The sequence below is a fragment of the Macrobrachium nipponense genome, chromosome 12, assembly GCF_015104395.2.
Source record: "Macrobrachium nipponense isolate FS-2020 chromosome 12, ASM1510439v2, whole genome shotgun sequence".
Lineage (NCBI taxonomy): Eukaryota > Metazoa > Arthropoda > Malacostraca > Decapoda > Palaemonidae > Macrobrachium > Macrobrachium nipponense.
The window spans coordinates 4,568,236-4,590,911 of NC_087205.1; the positions used below are offsets into that span (position 1 = coordinate 4,568,236).

At 34.3% G+C, this 22,676-nt stretch overlaps 1 protein-coding gene across 1 annotated transcript in view; it reads right to left on the reverse strand.

The window, feature by feature from the left end:
• Nucleotides 1-3,979: 3,979 nt before the first annotated feature.
• The window catches only part of LOC135224307 (uncharacterized), a 63,250-nt gene continuing 44,553 nt past the window's right edge, over nucleotides 3,980-22,676 (reverse strand). Inside the window, exons 2-5 of the mRNA XM_064263172.1 lie at nucleotides 11,373-11,620; nucleotides 9,441-9,560; nucleotides 7,651-7,894; nucleotides 3,980-7,060 (exon numbers count right to left, since the gene is read on the reverse strand). Of these exons, the coding sequence (XP_064119242.1) occupies nucleotides 6,811-7,060; nucleotides 7,651-7,894; nucleotides 9,441-9,560; nucleotides 11,373-11,620 (862 nt within the window). The 3' untranslated portion in view covers nucleotides 3,980-6,810. The remainder of the gene's footprint in view (nucleotides 7,061-7,650; nucleotides 7,895-9,440; nucleotides 9,561-11,372; nucleotides 11,621-22,676) is intronic.

The window sequence follows — 22,676 nt, forward strand, 5'->3', positions numbered from 1 at the left end:
ATCATGACAATACTATCAAGATAGGTCTAGCTAGCAACCTGTTCTTAAGAGCCTTACGAATTTGTTCCCCAGATTTCCTGGAAAAAGAATTTGAACTAATTCGCAAGCAACTTTCATCTTTAAAGTATCCTGACCATATAATTGAGAAAGCAATTCAAAAAGCAAACGTAATTTTCTACCGACCCCCTAAAGACAAGACCAGAGACACACCCAACAATAAAATAAAAATTCCCCACCTGGAGACGATTAAGAGAGTAACTCACACCCTTGGGAAATCCAACCCTTTTGCATTTACCTACCCAAATACCTTAGCCAAATCCCTGATTAACGTCCAACAAAAGACATCGCCCAAAGACTCTGGGGTATATGAGGTCCCATGCCAGGACTGTGACCAATCTTACATCGGATTTACAGGTAAATCACTTCCCCAGAGATTAATACAACACAAACGGTCAGTTAGGTATGGACAACAGAACTCAGCTATTTTCAACCATATAAATGAACATAACCATAGAATAAACTGGAATATGTCACGTGTAATTTATAGCAGCAACTGCCGGTACAAGAGTCAAATGATGGAATCGGCCTTAATAAAAGAGAAGCAAGTAATGAACATCTCAAAAGGGAATTGGACATCGGACATCGTCGACGCAGTGTTCATTCAACCAACGCTTAAGAAGATTAAAGGAAGATTATCAGCGGGGGTGACCTAAATTGGCTTACTTGTGGACGAATCTCTTGGTATAAATACCACCTTTTCTGTAAACTTTTCTCATTCATATACCTGAAGAGAGAGACAGCAGTCTCTGAAATATAGTACTTTTCTCTCTACATTTTGGTGTTTTTATGGGCTCCTTTTATTAGATATATATATATATATATATATATATATATATATATGTATATATATATATATATATATATATATATATATATAGCACGTGTGTGTATGTATATACGTATATATTGTGATATTTCGGTTTTTTTATTTATTTCTTTACTGTGTTGTGCTTTTCAGGTTTTGTTCATACGAACATTCCTCTGTTCTTTTAGGCTTGTTTTGTAAGAATGTTTACATGCTGAGAATCGTGATAATTATAATAATAACAATAATAATTAATATCGTTACACCATGTACACTACTTACCACTGCAGCTCTAAAGCATTGGCTTCAATAATGTTCATTCTCAGGCTAAACCAAACGCTCTGTAAAGCTAGATCACGAACTGGAAATTTACAAATGACCAAAGTTGTGTTACGGAAAACTAAATTCCAGGGAGCTGGAATTCAGCCGAACACCTGGAAATTTATTTTCATCAAATAGACACATTAATCCTTTGTCATGTATGGGGTATTTCTTCTTTCCTTCGAATTCATAACACTTAACTAGGCACTTCTGTACCCTGGGGCACAACATATTTGTACCCCAATCCATTATTTTTTGGGGTTAGCTTTTGATGACAACATCCGAGAAAATAGTTGGGAGTTTATGAAAATATAAGTTGCGCAATTTATCTGAATGAAGCACATTAATCATTATCTCTTGTAAATGTTCACGTGCATGCGCAATAACTGTGCACGTTTAAACGTTCTCATATTCCATATTTTCCATTATAATGAACTAATTGCGTAGCTCGTATAATGAAGCAAAGCGGATGGAGAACGTGTCTTTGTGCGTATATCCAAAAGAAGAAAAAGTTCCATATTGGAAGATGTGAATTACGAGATGTTTGTATTCTCTGTCACACGAAAGTCAGCCTCTTCTATGTATTATTCCACATACTATTGATTTCCATTTCTGTTCGGGGATACGCTACATTTAGTTTCTGGTACTTGGATTTTATGAACTGGTTCAATACTTTATATATTGAATGTCGACAGAGCGATTGACTTGGACATCGGTAACTAAATAATGCATGTAAGACTACTCTTATTTTTGTCACTCGGAATAAATATGCGGAATGTACTGAAGCTGACAGTAGGGTTGATAAAACTCATAAGCAAAAGACAAAGATGTCTGGAGGCTCATCAAGATTCTTTTTTAATTTTCGGTTCTCAGAAATGATTTGCATCGTCTGCTGCGTTCTATAGCAGGTTATTGTATTCTGTGTGGGTTTTAAGAAAGAAATAGGTGGGAATGATTAACACATTAATTTGCCTGAACCTTCAACACTGGTCCTTGGAGTTGTTAAGTACATCATATGTTAATTATTATATATATATTATATAATAAGGATATACCTATATATATTATAATATATATATATTATGGTAAAAAACTATAACTATTATCATATATATTTATTATTTAAGATATATTATATATTATTATTTAATATATATATTATATATAATTATTAGATATATATATATCATAGATATATATATATATATACATATATATGTAAATATAATATATATTAATAATATATATTAATATTATATTATAATATAAATATATATATATATAGTATATATATATATAAATATACATACATACTTATATATAAGCGAATTCCACTGATGCTGTTTGAGACGTCTCAAACAGCATCAGTATTCAGTGAGAACTGGGCAAATATCGAATGCATTATTCGTACATATGAGAGATTTAGACCATCCTATTAACTGGAGTCAAGCAAGAGCCTTAATCCCATGTAATGACACAGTTAAAAGGAATATCATTGAATCTTGTTTCATCAAGTCAAATAATAGAAATGTTCTAAATTTAAGTCTTGGTTTGTTTAAACTTGATGCTTTCATAATGAAAAAAGTTGTAGATAAATATAAGCAACAAAATTAATATATTCAGTTTTTACATGTTTTGGACTGTAAAGAAATTTGTAATTTCGGTTAGGGTCAATCTGTTTAGGTTTGGGACCGTGTGATATCCGATAATCCTGGATTATCTCTTTTAATTTTTACCCTTTTGACAATTAACCATCTGGTATTCTTGATCTTATGTTGTACCTGAGACCTTTCTCTCCAATTGTACCTCATTAACTCCTTGACAATGTCTGAGTAAAGACGAAAGCGCTTGGATTTCTGACTATCATTTTCTTGTGGAATTCGCTTATTTATGAAGTCAAGTGCATCTACTGTAATTTTTTAAGCATATACGTATATATATTTATATTTATATACGTTATATTATATATATATAATCATATATATATATGATTATATATATCATATTATATTATATTATACTATGATATATATATGTGTGTGTGTGTGTGGTGTGTGTGTGTGTGTATCAGTAAATAAAAAAATCATACATAGCCGCTCCTCATATTAGGAAGATGTAACGTATTTCAGACGAGAGCTTGGAACAGCCGTTTCTAAACCTCTTCTAACTCCAGCATTGATCATTTCAGTGCACTGGGCAAAGATTTTCATTTATTATTTATCTGTTTTTTTAATCTTCTGGCAGGCTTTTGAACTCTTCCAGGACCCGGTTTTCCCGACCCTAAAGCTTTCATCTCGCAAGAGGCAAATATATCGTTTCCATAGGTGTAAAGCCTAGCTCTTGTTCCGCCCTTCTTTTTTTTTTTTGGGGGGGGGGGGGGGGGAGGAGAGGGCGGTGTGGGCTCCTGGGCTGAGTAAGGGTTTTAGTTTCTTCGTCCCAGTTACCTCCGTATTTCAGATTTCAGAAAAATTATGCATCAAAAAGGGCTTTCGGAAGGGCAGGTATTCGAGTACTTCTCATAGGAGGCGAGACAGGAAGTTGTAGCGATAGACTGTAAAATCAATTTAAGCCACTAATCGTACCATAATGATAAAATATAATTTTCTTTTAAAGTTGGAAACCTCTCAACAGGATTTGGTTTACTACGGTTTACAGTGGAAAATAATATTTTTCACCATTAAATGACCATTGTAGTTCTTATGCTCGACTGTGATATCGAATCAACTAATCGATATCACCTTATAGAATATGAAAGGTTACGTAAAAAAACGAATGTTCATACGGGTGGAAAATTTATTTATTGGACTTTTGTACAGGTTAAAATAACAAATCCATTGCATATAATTTGTATGTAATTATATACAGTTTATTTATAATTTGTAAGCTACAAGATATCATTGCAAATCAATTGCTTAAAAGAAGTTAGTGTAATATCACAGACCTAAAAGCACTGCAAAAACCTTTGTAGTAAAAGATAATAGATATGAGATGAGGCAAAAGACAGTAGAAGAGATTACTATTATTTCCACAATCTCTACAGCGTGGCAGAGAGTCTCTCCTTTTAACCTAAAGACTTAGAACTTTTTTTATAGCTGATACATTTCAGGATAGATTAGAACATGTGGTAAAAATTGCTTATAAAACTAAGCAATTGTTATTAACCTTGAAACCTGGGTTAAATTCTAATTTATACCACATATTTTGTATGCATATTGGTGTGTGTCTGTTCATCTTCGTTTATTCGTGATTAAATTTGTCTTTACTTGTGGATATTGAATGATTTAGAAACTTGCTTTTGTGATTATTGGCCTTTCACGTTTTCCCTAATTAATTTTGTTTTTGCCATTTTAGAATAACAACAATATAATGATGAGAGCAACACCATTAATACAACTCTTAATATCATATGCATTCGATGAAAATTAAAATCCACTTTATTTATTTGTTAGAGTGCATTAAAATTTAATAGAGGGCATGCCCAGCTGTCATCACCATTACCAATAATAATAATAATAATAATAATAATAATAATAATAATAATAATAATAATAATAATAATAATAATAATAATAATAATAATAATGAAATTGATACTTTTGTGTTTTTTATTTATTGAAAAGATATGAGCAGTCTATTATTGGAACAATAGTATTGTAATTTTTAGTAAATCTCATTGTCTTGGTGTACGTAAACGGTATTTGGAGCTTAATATTTGAGTACACCGACGAAGTGCTCCTTCGTTTGGATTGATAACTATCTTTGCTTATCATATAGTTCTTTATGTACAGAGTTGAAACTGGTAGAAGAAAATCAGATACGAGGTCGAAAACTATTTACAGGATATGGTCTATAAGACTATACAGTTCTATGTAAAGTAGAATATACAGAAACAATGATTGATATAGAAGGAGCGAAACTCTCTCCTCTGTCATTTAGCTAACCAGCTTCTATATCAAAGTCAGCGCTATTTAAGTTTACATTAGATGACTTGGTAGCTACCGTACTAATTCGGCACTTCTTCGGAGTTCCGAATTTTCATGTTTTTGATTAATGGTAATGATAAAAATATTTACAGTTTCATCTGAGAACCAACTTGATTACTCGTTCTCTTTATCTCTAATAATTCTACTTAAATTTTAATACATTTGATAATTTATAGTCTCTTGTTGGATTACAGTCACAATTCAGTGGTCTAGTATAATATTCATCCATATTGATGACAGTGATAAGGTCCATTTCTAAAATCTTCTTATCCGGAAATCAAAGTATAAGATTAATTATACCTCGTACATTACAGTCTTTATTCTTGAAATTCAGCAGTTGATAGACGATTAAAGCATATTATCAATTTTTGTGTGCCATTTCTCAGGCATTGTTCATGTCGCTTATTTTCAGTAATTTAGTGATCATGGTAATTGTGGTGCCATGTAGGAATAATGGTGCCATGTAGGAATAATTATGCAATTTCAGAAGTTCAGAAGTTTCAAATGGTTTATGTATGCTCGGTGAATATATTTTTGATCTTTACTTACTGTCTTGTTTTGACCACACTCAACCGTTTTCTTTGATTCCGTTTTGGGCATTAGAGCACCAAACTCTCTTATTATCATAATCAGCATTATTAGTTAGCTGAATGTGAATGTATCAGGTGTTTAATTTCTAAATCAAAATCTTTATTCGTAAATTTAGTAGGTTTCAACAAATCCGGAATTATAACTTCTAAGGGAGAATTTCGATTATAGCCTCTCCTTTTTAGCATATAATAATTTCTGACTACAAATTTGGAATGATTTAGCCATGCGTGTCATCATTTCAACCAAGGTGTGTTGGTGTGTGCTAGCAAAGAAAAATTTAGACGTAAATTCAGTGTTAGAGAGAGAATAAAAACGTATCACTGAGTTAATAGACGGCAAATTGTACAGGCACCAATTCACTGTCTTATTTGTCGTATCTGCACCGTAATTAAGTTGTCGTCACAGTTTTCTTTATAAACTGTGACCTTTTGTAATTTAGTCTTAACGTTATGGTACTTTTTATAGCCATATTTCCATAACAAATGGCATTGCATGAAGATGTTCGAATACCATGAGTGTTAAACGACAATGATTTTATTTATACTCTGATGCATACCTGACAAATTCCGCTTTTTTTTCTTTTTTTAGTACTTAACAATTTCGTAACACTTTAGATTTATACCTACTTTATACCACTTGTAATATATTTATAATGTCTGTTTTTTCAATCTCCGTAGTTCATTATTGTCACAAGTGACCGTTTTATTATCTGAAGGCATGCTTTGCAAGCTCATGACAATTTACGCGTTTTTTTAAACAATACTAATGATAAGAATTATTGATCGGGAATCACACTTTCGCGACATAACATTTCCAGAAGTCAGAGTTCCAATTCCATCTAATGGAGTCAATTTTCTTTACGAATTCCTGTATATCTATTAGGTATACTTCATATGGCGCAGTCCTTCACTTTCGTACTTGATAATAATGCAACAGATATTATTTGTCATAGTTCTTGACTCCAACTTTTGATGATATTATTATTAATGATAATAACTTCAGTCAAACACTGGTTGCTTTTCGGAATCAATGTCCTAAGTAACTCTTCTGTCATACGATGTCGCCGACGAACTTGCTTATGCTGTCGCTACTGTTGAAGTTGTCGGCGAAGTCTTGCAGGGTGTGAACTGTGTAGAGGCAGATGTAACCGCTCCACCTCTCCACCCGGAGCCGCTGCGTGGCCGCCCTCAGCTGCTGCAGCTGGTCCGAGTCGTACGTGATCACCTCCAGCATCACGACGTACTTGAACGTCTCCTTGGGCTGCCGCCGTCTGACGACGTGCTCCTTCTCTCTGACGTACCTGGCGTTGGGCAAGGAGAGGTTGGATCTATAACTCGGTTTGTTTACTTTTTAACTTTCTCAATTTAAGTAAATTAGTAACTTTCTTCGCTTATTCAAAATGGACGAATCAAATCCTTCATAAAACAAATTGCAAAATAAAAGATTTTTAAAATTGATTGACTGATAAATAAAAATAATTGCATAAATGAATACACTTCATTTCAATAGTTATGTGCCATTTAGTTATGCAATAATTAAGGAAACAAAAATGAATGCTTAAGATTTTCGTCCTTATTAGTGTTTAACAGCAATGAACCTTTTTAAGTTAGACAGCTAATATCCATATATAGGATTACAGGGAGAGAGAGAGAGAGAGAGAGAGAGAGAGAGAGAGAGAGAGAGAGAGAGAATGGAAATCAAGGACATAAGCTTATAGAAAGCAGATGAGAGAGAGAGAGAGAGAGAGAGATGCAAATCAAGGACATAGCTTCTAGAAGAAAAGAGATATATGATTTAGAAATAGAAGGTTAACACTTTCACTCCCTTTTTTTTTCTTTTTTTCAAATAACTACTAAAAAGCAATAACAGCCACTGAACAAAATCACTCACAAACTAATGGAAGAAACCGGCAGTTTCTTCTCTTGTAAGTAAGTGTAGGCGACCCAGGCTCCCGACCATCTGACCCATCCCACGAGCAGCTGAGGATCGGTCGAGTCCTCCAGGGATTTGTATCCTAAGACCAGCTGGTTCTTCACTTTCGACTCGTGGTGTTTCTTGTCGAGGAGGGGGGATATCCTCCCTCTCTCTCCGTGGTCGACGATGAGGGTGAGCTTCGCGTGCTCGTAGTAATAATCTGGGGGAAGTAAAATATATTGATGTGAATGCAGTTTGTCGCTATTATATATATATATATATATATATATATATATATATATATATATATATATATATACTATATATATATATATATAATAAATATATATTATATATATATATTATAGTAATATATACGCATGTACATAAATACATGTGTATATGTATACATACATACATACACATATATATGTACATAACTATATAATATATATATACACATGTATATACGTACATACCTATTATATATAAGTATATGTACATACTATATATATATATATATATATATATATATATATATATATATATATATAAAGTTATAAGCCACGAAGGAAAAATAAACAACGGAGTTTCTGCAGGATCTTTCGACTCGACGTCCTTTACTCAGCAGATCTTTCGAGTCGAAAGATCTTGCAGATACTCCGTTGTTTATTTTTCCTTTGTGGGTTTATACCTTTATGGATTTATCACATTCCAAACTTTCGTGATTCAGTTATATATATATATATATATATATAGATATGTATATATATATATATACATATATATATATATATATATATATATATAATATATATATTATATTATATATATATTATGTCTATATATACACACACACACACACACACACACATATATATATATATATATATATATATATATATATATATATATATATATATATATATATATATGTGTGTGTGTGTGTGTGTGTGTATGTATACATAGTACTGAATAATGATTGATTCTAAAAAAGCAAAAACTTCTTGCGCAGGTCAGGTGCGTTTCCCTGTTCTCTGCGTAAGAGGTTTTCCCCTCCTAATTAATCTACTTTTCAGACTACGTAAGGGGCATTTTATACAGTATGCCTTGTGCGGCGTACTGTAAATGTTACTAAAATTCTTGGCGTCGATTCCCGCTTCTCATTTTGATCGAAAATGACATTGTAAGAACAGTAATGGGTCAAACAATTCAAAAAAAATTATTAAAAAAGCACTAAGAAGCAATCACAGCAATGGTCATCAGTGGGTTGACTTATCATTGATTCATTTCTGTCCTTTTAATGGTTGCTGTAAAAGTTAATGGTATCAGTTACGCTGGTTTCATAAGAATGCTTGAACTAAAGACCATTGTTTTGTCATTTTTTTTCTAAAGTAAAGTAGCATAACAATGCAAAACTTCTTTAGTTTTCTAGTGTTCCTTCCTCCATCGTCAAAATAATAATAATAATAATAATAATAATAATAATAATAATAATAATAATAAAATAATAATTTTTATAATTTTTCTTCAAGGTTGATATCTGCTAAGAACTGGCCGATGTGCATAATCGGCCACTATTTAGCAAATATTAGCCTTGAAGACAAGACAAAAGTAATAACAATGGAAAAGACCTTGTATAAAATCAGTTCCACTGGTGCTCCCATTCTATGTAACAGAACATGCCTGAAAGAGGGTCTACACCCTTCAAATAATATAATGATAATAATAATGATAATAATACTTGACATTAAGCGCAATCTCACCTTGAAGTAGGGTGAAGTTTGTCCCCAGAGCCTTTTTATCTTGTTGAATCCCCTCGCTGGGATACATGGGCAACCGGACACCGCCCAGGATGTGTGCCACAGGATACCACAGCAGAGGTTCTGGTAAAAGAAAGAGTAATGGTAAAAATGACCATACATTCTCGCTCTTAACGTGAGGAAAAATGAAACTGAGGTGTACTGTGTGATCCTTGATTAGAATGATATTTGTTCCTGTATGTAACGCAATAGGGTAAAAATTCTTAAAAGACTAGTACCATACAATTGTAATGTCAAATTAAGGCGTCAATGACACTGATAAGGAGATGAAAGTAACATTTTGGGAACATTTACTGTGAGGGAATTACCAGTTATAGAGCGCAGTATAAACGAAAGGTAACTAAATACAATAATTCCTGCATGATGTACAATAATTTCAACAAACTTATCCAAGTGCCGAATAGTTATGCAATACAGTGACGTCCTAGAGAGAGTGAAAGAGGGAAAGGTTGCTATTTGATAACTATATATTCGGAAGACCATAAGTCTCATAGACTTGCATGACCCAACAGTGGAAAGATAATAGTTGGCTGCGTGTTGTTGATTGGGTTAAGATATTGTTATACCCCATTCTCTTTCTATTACAGAGCGCCATGCAAGACTCAGTAGAAGCGTTTTTTGTTTTTTTCGTTAGAAGGATTATACAAGTTATTCGTTGACAAAAAAAAAAAAAAAATTAACTAAGGGGGTTGGATTATTCATCTTCGGCGGTGTACGAACGGACTTGTTAGAAATGTATATGGACTTAGTGACAAATAACAGCTAATTAACTTTGGGAATAAATTCCATCGATAATCCGTTAACAGTCAAAACTGTTGAAGAGAATGTCGCTATTAATAGCACCTGGAGTTTCAAAAATTCCTTCGCGTTTTGTGACTTGAAACGCAAAGCTCGAATTATCCGTAATCCATATACGATCTATTACGCCGGTGAATTATATCATTGAGTGAAGTCTGTAAGCGAGACCTTCCCTGGGCAGAATAGTATGAGGTATGAAAAAGGATGAAGGGAGGCAAAGGCACGAGAACAATGGACCTTATATTTCCATAGACGTCATTCTGCCATGAACGACAGAAATTCGATACACTCACTCACTCAAATTGACCATGGGCTGGCAGCTTCTTACCGAAACTCAGTGCAGCAGACTTTAGGAGGCTGATTTATCAGTCGTAATGAGGCCTGAGAAGCTTAAAAATGGCGAGGGGGTTCTACGGACGTCGAAACTGCTGCACCGAATTGAACCAAAGTCGGACCACACAGGTAGATTTGACAGGGGATGGGTTTAACCGAGTGTCGTTTTGATCCGAATATCCGGCCGGATATCCGCCTATGCGAACTTCTTTAATATTAGTTGTGGAGAAAAAAGAAAGTATTATCCTGATAGAATCTTCCACGAGGATTCCAAATATGCTCTCATTTTTTTCTATGATGAAAAATAACTATGAAATTACGGTTAAAGAAATGCTGGCCTACGGTTGCCTGCGGCCTGTCTGCCTGCTAGTATATATATAAATGTGTGTGTATATGATAAAAGGACCTCATTTAGACACGATGGTATCTAATGGAGATTTTACTACAAAAAAGTTACAAGCTTTTAAGGACTATCGATCCCCATCGTCTGGTAGCCAGCTACCGAACGATGGAGACAGATAGTCCTTGAAGGTGTGCAACTTTCTTAATAAAATCCATTATGGATACCATCCTGTTTAGATTGGGCCCTTTCAGTCTTTGATTCTGTGTATGGATGCATAGCACAATTTTAAATATATATATAATATATATATATATATATTATATCTATATATTATAATATTATATATATATATTATTGATATATATATCAATGTATATGTATGTATCATTTTTTCGTCTTACCTCCCATCTCCTCTGAAGCGTCTGTCTCTATGGTGTTAAGGACGAACCCTTCTGTGAAATGGGTGTTCGCCTGGAGGGCCTGCGCCAGGAGTCCCCTAAGGTCTCTGTAGTGGTCGTCCCACGTGATGAAGGACAGGACGGCGTGTGGCTTGTTGGACGTCCTGATGGGGGAGACCACCGTCATAGGGAAACGGGTGTGGGGAGGAGGCACCACGGCAACAGAACTTGGTCCGCCGTTGAAGTAGTTGCTGTAGGGAACAGAAGAAAGGAAAAAGTGAGACAGGAATTACAGGGGAGAAAAATCATTTAACTGGGAACGAGATTCTTCTTATAATTTAATATAGTTTCGCACCCCGTAGGGTGGGTAGTACCGTCAGTGAGGTGCACTATACTCTGTTTTTTTCCATCTGTTCATCCGCCTGTGGTGTTTTTGTATGGTAACACTGCGTCCCGGGCTTTAGATAGTTACGCTATGTGTAAGTTTTAGGTAAATAAAAGGATATCTGGGTGCACATTTGCAACTGAAAAGTGTTTTCATAATTTACTGTATGCGAATTACACCGTTAATATTCGAAACAGGATAGTATTATAATCGTTGAATGTAACTATCTAAAGCCCGGGACGCAGTGTTACCATACAAAAACACCACAGGCGGATGGACAGATGAAAAAAAAAAACAGAGTATAGGTATTGCTTAAGGATCTTTGTAGCGTCCCTTCGGCCCCTAGCTGCATTCCCTTTCATTCCTTTTACTGTACCCCCGTTCATGGTCTCTTTCTTCCTTCTTACTTTCCACCCTTCCCTAACGATTATTTCATAGTGCAACTGCTTTGAGGTTTTCCTCCTGTTACACCTTTCAAACCTTTCTACTCTCATTTTTCCTTTCAGCGCTGAATGACCTCATAGGTCCCAGTGCTTGGTCTTTGGCCTAAATTATTTATTCCATTCAAGTATAGTTTCGCTGAATAGCAGCACCAACATGCGGTAAATATGTTTCGCTGTCGGACTTTTCATTTCGCGAGGTCCTTCGGAACTTCAGGAGTTCTAGCGAAGATGCAGTGTATTCTCCTTGCATTTTGATAAATTACTTGCATTCCTTTCTATTTATCTGTTAATTCATTTTTCAATTGTTCAATTAGTGATCTCTTGTCTTTGCATTTCAATATTTCCAATCACCTCCTGTTGCTTCTTTCTAATGAGAACTTTATTCTTTGGAAGGTTGATTTGAGAGTCCATGTCCGTCCCTTTTGGCCTTGTCCCATATGAATAGGGTTCATCTTCTGAATAATAATATTGGTAATGATAATAACAATGATGCCTTTTGTCGTTGCTAAATCAGAGCCATGTCATAATTCATATGCTTTTTCTGTGATAAAATTGAAACATTTCCTTATCTTGACATTATTGCACAAGAATGACCTCTAGAATGGGATACTTCGCTCTTTCATCTGTCAACAGTTTACATCAATAGGCATGATATGCATGTATTGGGCCGTTCAGTATTACAATGCGAGCCTTGCATGTACTAAGCAACTTGAACAAGTGAATATTGAATGAAATTACTCTTCAAATACGTGATGATTGAGAAAGGGGGGTGGGGGACTGAGAACGAACAGAGGGGGTGAGGGGAATTGGTGTGATTTGCGTGATGGAGGTTTGGGTATGGGTAGGTGGATGGTGGGGGAGTTTTGAGGGGGGTGTGTGGGTTTCGTTCCGGGGATTTTGTTAAGGGGTAAATATTCCGCCTCATGGCACGGTAAATATCAAATCGAGCGTGAATGTCGATACTCTGCAGACCTTCACGTAATCTACTATATTGACGATCTTCATCTCTCCTTGTCCTAAATTATCATTTCTTTGCTATGGTAGATAGACCTTCACACATATATATATATATATATATAAATATATATTTTCATAACTACTATTTATGCTTATGTCTATCATGTATATGTGGTATATATATATAGTATATATTTTTTCATTGAATTTTATGGGTAATTGATTATCTATCAGCTTTCTATTTAATTTTCTATTTTCTATACAAGTACTTTATGAGTACTAAAACGTTGAATAAGAAGATCATAAATAATCAGTTAGCCATAAAGTTTAATGAAAATTGCATATGAGAAAAACTTTGCCCAAGAGGCACACACACACACACACACACACACACACACACACATCCATATTATATTTAAAGCCCTTTCCATAACGGGGTGTCTCCAGAAGAAAAACAACGCAACTGTCTCGCTACCAGTAAAAATGTGGGCTCTTATTACTCTATCAAATATGATTATCGGCATTTAACTGTAAATTTTGGATTGTAAGAAAAGGCTCATTTCCAATGAAAAGTTCTGCGAAAAAAAGAAATCTGTTTAATGACAAAGTTTTTACTTATTTGAGAAGAATTCCGCCGTCTGACTTTATAAACCAAGCATCAACCCAGGCAGGAAAAACTGAGTGTAACACCTAAAATATACGTGCATGCAAATTCCATTTTATTTTAAAGAGATAAGTTAGTTATCAATGCGACAGCTTTCCGCGATGGAAAAAAAAATTGCCTGTCAGCCACAGGATTGTCATTTCCATTTTGTCATGAAATGGAAGTTTGTTTCCCATCTAATACTTTGCTGCTACTGAAAAAATGTATCTTTTGTTAGATAGTTTGTTATTGGTTAGAAAGGTAGCTGTTAACAGTAATATTTGTCAATCATCAGGTAATTTTTTATTGATGTGAAAACTGCATTATCAGAAAATTAAGCTCATCTGAGAAAGTTTGTAATTAAGAAATATGTTATTGATAAAAAAGTTGGATAATGATCTGAAATATCATCATCAATCCGGAACTTTGGCATTAATTAAAAATTTGTTATCAGTTAGAAATTTGTTCTTAATTAACAAGGTTTTTAATGAGAAATTTGGCCTTAATAGAAAGGCTTGCTATTATTCACACATTTTATCAATAACTTCATCAAATTTCATAGACCGCATAATCCTGCCGTGCATTTGCATAAGGGATGAAGTTACGAGCCTCATACTCTTGTCTAGCAGTCCATTTAAGTTTTACAAGAAAGCTAGTGTGCCGCTTTGTCTGTCCGTCCCTCCGCTTTCAGATCTAAATGACTACTGGGGTTAGAGGGCTGAAAATTGGTATTTTGATCATCCACCCTCCAATTATCAGTCATAGCAGATTGCAACCTTCTAGCCTTAGTAGTTTTTATTTTATTTAAGGTTAAAGTAAGCCATGGATCGTGCGCATCCGGCAGCTCTTTCCGGAGCCATGGGACGCGCACTCTCATTCCACCGCATCTGATGAGCAACTGGAGAGCTGCCAGTCTTAGTTGATGGTTGTATACAATATGATACGTTGTACAGAAAACTCGGTTGTGCCGAAGAAACTTCGGAGCATTTTTTACTTGTTTTTAATAGTCCTGAGATTACCCGGTAACTGGCCAGGCGCAGATCGCTATCCTCTGTTATCGGGAAATATTTAAATCTTTACTTCACTGTTCCTGAATCACTAATAGAGTACGTTTAATCGACGGTATGGTTCGCAATAACAAGACTCGTGATTGTTTCATTCTTAAACTTATGAGTAAAATTTAAAAAATTAAAGTAAGGAAAAGTCGGTGTTAGACCGTTCAAGTACACGGAGTAAAATCGTGATCTGATACAGGTGCAAAGTTTGTGATATAAAGTTTTTTTATTTTATTTTGTGACTTGGTCAGGTTATCAAGGAAAGTTAACTTCTTTCTCCGTTGGAGGGACATAGATCACAGAGTAAGTTAATTTATGAATATATATAATATATATATATATATATATATATATATATATATATATTATATATATATATATATCTATATATTATATATATATATTTTTATACATTATATTGCATGCTATATGATATGTATATAATATATATTTATATATATTGCATGCATAGATATTTATATATACATATATATATGATATATATAATTATATATTATATAATATATATATATATATAAGATATATATATGTGGGAAAATTTTCTCGAAACATGCATGTCAACTTTGCTTTTAGTTCATCCGTCTCCTTTCGTGACAGACGATTTTCTGGATCTCCTCTGACCTATGAATTAAGCGAATGCAAATGCACAAGTGGAAGTATACCGGTATCGTGCAAAATGAACCGCCATGACAAAACTCTACTTGGTGACGTCTCACGCATAGGAAACACTACAATAAAATGGTGAATTTCTTAAAAGTGATTTACGATCACTTGAAGCTTCTTTTATAAAAAAAAAAAACTTTCAAAGTAATTGTCCCACTTCTTTTATGTCAACGGATGTGCTTATCCGGCTACGTTTATTCAGTTTAGTCATTTGCTATTCATCTGCTACATTGTCAACTCGTCTTGTGTTATTTGGCATTAAGATAGTTGTATTATTCCTCGCTTCGTTTAATTCCTCGTAAGTTAAGTATACGTATTGATAATGTTTCTTACGAAATACTTGCAGCATTGACAATATGACTCATCCACATACACACATACACGCACACGTGTGTATATATGTATGTATATATGAATTTAATATATATATATATATATATACATATATATATATATATATATATATATATATATATATATATATATACACACACATATACATATACACACACACACACACACACACACACATATATATATATTGTGTGTGTGCGTGCTTGCGTGTCTGTGTGCGAGAGTGCGCGTACAGCTGACACCATAGTACTTCCCGTGTAATAAACACCAAAAAATGAACGTTCCATGCCAGTACTTCTTGTATGAACTGGATACTGACTGCAGTTATCCTTCTGTGAACTAAATAGTGGCGAAAGATCTCTTTTATTGGTCCTTAAGTTCATAGCTATGTGATTTCTTCACTTGGACACTTATACTTGCGTGCGGTAACAATGTCATTGATTTTTGAGAAAAAATAAAATTGGCAATTTAATTGAAAAATGCATTCATATGCGCTTCCTGTTCGTCAGATATTTCGTCGATTTGCCTTAAATGGCGTCGTATGAGACTGCATTAACAAACGAGGTGATATGAATCCTTAAGAAACCAATAATCAATGCGGAAAGGTGATATTCAGTCTCATTGTTCGATTGCACTTAATTTATTAGAAACCCTTCTTATTATTTCATCACTTTGAAGATTATGGCTTATTGCATTGGGTTGTGACTTGTGAGTTGCACGAGTGTTGATTTGCAGCTTTGAAAGCGTCCTGCGATTTCTCAGTTTTTTTTTGTACTTAATATTGTTGTACATGTATGAGTAAGTTGTCAGTTTGAGGATTTACTTTAATTCACATGGCACTTATTTTTTTTACTATTGTCTTTCTTTTTTCACACGCAAGTAATTTATTCACTGTCAGCTTGTTTCCATCCGTCTAAAGTCTAATAAACTTTTCCCGCAGGAAATTTGCACTTTTTGAACAATAATTGAAAATAATGAAGTCTAAAAATAAGATTGGTACACGCTGAATGCATACTTAAATCAACAAAGAATTTAGAGAGTAACTTTGTTGTATTTTAACATTTTTCTTTTTAACATTTCAGTAAAACGTGTTCACGAAAATATTGCTCGGTTGCCCTCATTACGGGTTTTTTTCCCCCGGTATTTGAGAAACAATATTATGCTAAAAATATTGAACACCTGGTCTCCGAAAAAATTATTTTTCAGTGCCTTTTATGAATGACAAATTCGTTGTCAAAAAAGAAAAAAAAAATTACATTTGCTTGAGCAATCGACAAGGAATGATGTCAGGATTGATTGATTCTGAGTTATCTGGCGTCACAACAACCCGGGTCACCGACGCCGGAATGATGTCAGGAGGCTTTATCGTGTTTTTATCTTATTTTTTTAAAATTTCATTATCTTCTTTCTTTGTAATACAGTGCATTATGGGATGTCCTGCTTCAATTTACCTTTTGTTTCCTTAAAACTGTGAGTGATTATCTGGTAAGTACTTAATTAAGTGTCCGACTGTCCTTGTAAGTAGCTGGATAAAAGATACATGCCAGGTTAACATTAAAGAAGCAAGAGAATGTACAATAAAAGAGCACAGAAGAAAGCCAATTCTGTGATCATTTTTTAAGGAGTCCTCCCTGTTTCAGTTCATTGTGTAGTTCTTGATCTTTCATATTAAGTGATATTCGGGGTCTAACAAAAATTTGTTACATGCAAGGAATCGTATGGAAATTCCAGGATTTTTCATTCGAGAATTCTTAATCAAAATGAATTTAAATTTTACTGGAAATAATTCTACAGGAGTAAAAATGAATAAATGTTATTTATTCTTACCTGCTTTTTTTTTTTTATCTAAATCTGTGTAACACGGATTAATCAAAAATACACTCTTTCTTTTGGATTTTCGAGTATGCACATAGAAATTCTCTTAAATATATATTGGAAGGTTAACCCTGCGGTTTTTTCAGGAACGATACGATAGTTTTCAAAAAAATCTCCAAAGTTTGTAGCTTGAAAAAAAAAATGAAGCCTTCTGGGACCGATATCGGAGTCGTTCCATATATGTTTATGACGAGAAATATAGGTATGTGTACTTTTAATTTCTAATTATTATTATTATTATTATTATTTTATTATTATTATTATTATTAATATTATTATTATTATTATTATTATTATTAGGAACGATACGATGGTTTTAAAAAATCTCCAAAGTTTGTAGCTTAAAAAAAATGAAGCCTTCTGGGACTGATTTCGGAGTCGTTTCAAATATGTTTACGACGAGAAATATACGTATGTGTACTTTTAATTTTTATTATTATTATTATTATTATTATTATTATTATTATTATTATTATTATTATTATTATTATTATTATTATTATAGATATTTTGCAAACTGTCACTTTCATTATCTCTCATTTATCCTGTTTTGCGCATTAATCACGTTTATTAGCGACTTGCAAATGCTTTACGTCACAAAGCATGCCTTTAAAGAAATGGAGTTCCAGCACCTGATATTTCACACACGAAGAGTCAACGATACTACGTGCTGTGCACTGAAAAGCGCAGTCAGTCTGCGTTTAAGACACGATTAAGCTAAGCAGTAAGTGGCGGCATTGGAAGATTAACGTTCAAACGCAGAACAAAGAACTGAAGTTGTTCAGAGGAACAGTTACAGTTCTTCTCGTCGTTCCACCTCTCTACCTTCCTTTCACCATTCCTCCACTTACCCCCTTCTTCCTTCCATTTCCCCTCCAGCTCTCCTCCATTTCCTCTCTGCCTTCCCTCCTCTTCCCTCCATTTTCCTTTCACTGTCTCTCCTCCTTCCCTCCACCTTCCCTCCATTTTCCCTCCACTTTCCCTACTTCCCTCCATTTCCCTCATTTTCCCTCCACTTTCCCTCCATTTTCCCTCCACCTTCCCTCCACTTTCCCTCCTCTTCCTCCCTTCCCTACTTTGTTGCAACCCTTTCCCTCCATCTACACTCCCTCGCTTCGCCCCCAGCTCCTACATTCCTTCTCTCCCTTCCTTAAATCTTCATCCACGGCCCCACTGTACGCAACAAATGCTCCTTCCCGCGCCCGTAGCAACCACCCCCGCTCCGCATTCATTAGTGACGTTTCCATGACGTCAGTGAATACAAAAGACCAGCGTGTCGATTATTGGAAAGCAAGGGCTTGCCTTTAGATCACTGTATTGTTAATTCAAGAGTATACGTCCTTGCGTGTTCAATAGCGTTTATGTGAGTGTGTGCGTGTTCATGTAAGTTTGTTTCTACCCGCTCGTTGTGTCATTATCGTTGTGCATTATACTTACATGCATATATATGGGTGTATAGTTATGTGTATATGTTTATATGCGTGTATGTATGCATGTATGCACGCACACTATATATATATGTGTGTGTGTGTAGTCTGCCTGCAAGCTTATATAGATATGCACTCAAATATGTTGACATCTGTATATTCAAAGTAGCATTGGAATATAAAAGAAGCAAGAAAGGAATACTGGAGTCTACACAAGACCCCCTCTACTGGTTTCTCGTTAAAACTTAAGTTACGACGAAACCTGTTTTCGTTTTTATATTTGGCTCGCATTTTGCCAGCACAGGTTCTTGCCCCTGAATAATCCATAGGTTTCCGACATTGGTTTTTGTAGGATTTTAGAGAAGTCGATGTTTCTGTACAAAGAGCTTTCGTCGGCATTAGAATGACGATAAAAAGCTAATATGTAAGGACTTAGAATGACGATAAAAAGGTAATGAGGCTAATAAGGACTTTCTGTTCAATACTTTACCTATTGGAGAGAATGTAATATGTTTTATTTTTATTTCGACTTACCATTTGAGCTGTAACAGCCTTTGTCTGCTAAAGGAAAATAACTGTTGTAAGAACGTATTGAGGTATAATTCTTTCTAGGTCCTCGTGGCATATCAGTCTTGAGTTAGATTTTACCGATTCGTTATAAAATCAGTATTGCGATTTCTACCTAATTAGAGGGACTGAATGACTAATGTTGGCTTTCAGGCCTCATTGTAACCAGTTACCAAATGGACTGCGCTGCTGCGTATTGTTTTGTTTTAGTCAGACGGAGGGTGTTTTTCAGTCAGGGATTAGCCTAGACTCTAGAGTCTAATATTGCTGTTTTATTCAAGCTAAGGATTGATATATACGCTCATGGTATAGTTTAACAGTAAAGCGAGCGCTCAACTTCAACTTGGCAAGTGTATTCGTTAGATAAACGCTTCGTTGAAACCACTTTACGTCAAACCGTTGAATATTTTCGAGAATTATCCGTGTGTTTGTTGTTCTCGAATCTTGCCTCTCCTCTTCCGTGTATGATGAATACACTCAATCTTTCATACGTTAATTCCACTTCGTATTGATCCTGAGACCGGATAGAAGCGGAGGGTTGATCGCAGAGCATGTTGAAGGATTCTGAAACTTTAAGCAGACTGAAGGACCGGAAGGGTCTTGTTTGAGCATATTTCTTCTACGTACTAAAACTGCAATAATTTTAAAAAGATGACAACATATTACTGTAAATCAAGACAATTGTTAAAAGTTAAAAGTAAAAAGAAAAAAAGCTACTCCAGCGAACTTGAATCAAAAGCCACGTCGTTTCGAACAGGAAAAACAGCAACTCCATGATACGTTTTCCAAAAACAAGAAAATCTTAATGATACCCAAGTTTTCGTACTTTTTTCGTAATTTTTGACACCACGTCGATATGGAATCACAACTAAAAGTGATAAATAGATACTGCAGCTGACAACTGTTGATTATAAAAAGCGCCATTAACTGCCACTCTCAATATCTGTCACATAGTAGTATATACCTTAGAAGTAATTCACTAAAGAAGCGCGCAATGGCTCGATAGCACGCGAGAGAGCCGGCATTTCAAATGTAGCAGAGTGGCTTGGTACATTGGGATTTCACGCCGCAGTTAGAGCTTACTAATTGTTAGGTACAGTAAGCTGAAATTATTCTTTTATTTTGCTTTTATTTTATGAATTTTTGGTAAAAAAATCCGAGTTCTTATGTTACTGGGCTGTAAACCTTTCTGCCAAGCAAACGCCACCATAATCAGAGAAAATTATGAAGTGTTCAGGGAAAGAAATAATAATTTAAACTAAACATATAATGATAAAAGATAGAAAGGGGAATGAAGTGCAACTTGAGGAATGGTCAGTGTGATAGGGGAGGAGGAGGAGGAGGAGGAGGAGGAGGAGGAGTGAGGGGGAAGAGATGGGGGCGGAATGAATGCGTGGGAGGTGGGGGAGGAAAAGCGTGAAGAAGGTTGGGAATAGAAATTAGGGCCAAGGGTCTTAGGTTATCGAATTTCCCTTAAAGGTCAGATACAGTCTCCAACCCTAAGAGCAGGTACTTGGCGAAAGGGATTGAATTTGTTAAAGAACTAAGTAACCGTTTGGCTCATTAACTCGGTGAAATATGTTGATCCAAATAAGCAGGATTCATTTACGCTGGACTCTCTTGTAGTTCCATTAGCAATCAGCTCTCTCTCTCTCTCTCTCTCTCTCTCTCTCTCTCTCTCTCTCTCTGTTTATATTGTGGCGTTCCCTGCAATCCAGTATGCTTGTGTGGATATGGGCAGTGTATTAGCACTTAATCGTTAGTCAACATTGGGGAACTCTCTCTCTCTCTCTCTCTCTCTCTCTTTCTCATTAGATGGAATAAAAAATACCATGCTCTTACTCTCTGTTTCTCAGTCCATTGAATATTTTACTGAGATTGTTTTGAAGAATATGCTGTTATTCAGCATAATGCACTGTATTTTAAATGACTTTTCCAGATGAAAATGAACACAGACACACAAACATACACATACAAGCATAAATATATATATATATATATATATATATATATATATATATATATATATATATATATATATATATGCTTAAAAAATCACAGTAGATGCACGTGACTTCATAAATAAGCGAATACCACGGGACTATCATCTTCCCGTGGTATTCGCTATATATATATATATATATATATATATATATATATATATATATATATATATATATATATATATATATAAGGTATAAAAGCCCATTAAAACACTGGTTTAAAGCTTAAATTTAAACCAGTGTTTTAATGGGCCTTTTATACTTGAGACGCATCCTGTTTTAACAGTAGAATATATTTACATATGTATATATATATATATATATATATATATATATATATATATATATATAATATATATATCTTTGTATATATGTGCGTGTTCTTGCGTGCGTGCGTATGTGTGTATTTGTGTTTGTGTGTCTGCATTCAATCTCATATGGAAAAGTTTAAAATTTGAAGGAAGGTATCTGCTCGATTATATATATATATATATATATATATATATAATATATATATATATATATATATATATAATATGTTTATTTGTACAAAATACAGCTTTTTATGTACAAATATTGTATGTAAGTCAATATTTACAATTATATGTTAGTACTGTGTGAGGATATTCACATACATGCACTTATCACATTCTGCAAATCTTAATTTCCCTCTTAATATCTGAATTCTCTTTTGAGACAAGAGATAAGAAGTCCATAAACTCAAAACAAGACTATATACTTATATTGCTGTAATGTCCACAGTTGCTTTGCTTTTTCATTGTTTATTTTATAGCCGTAAATATTATTGTAAAGAAAGTGCTAATCACTTAAAGGGAAAATAGAGTAGGAATTTTTGAATGTTTATTCTAAATTAAGGGGAGAGTTATTTTTCATACTGAAATTTAAGTTAGTGT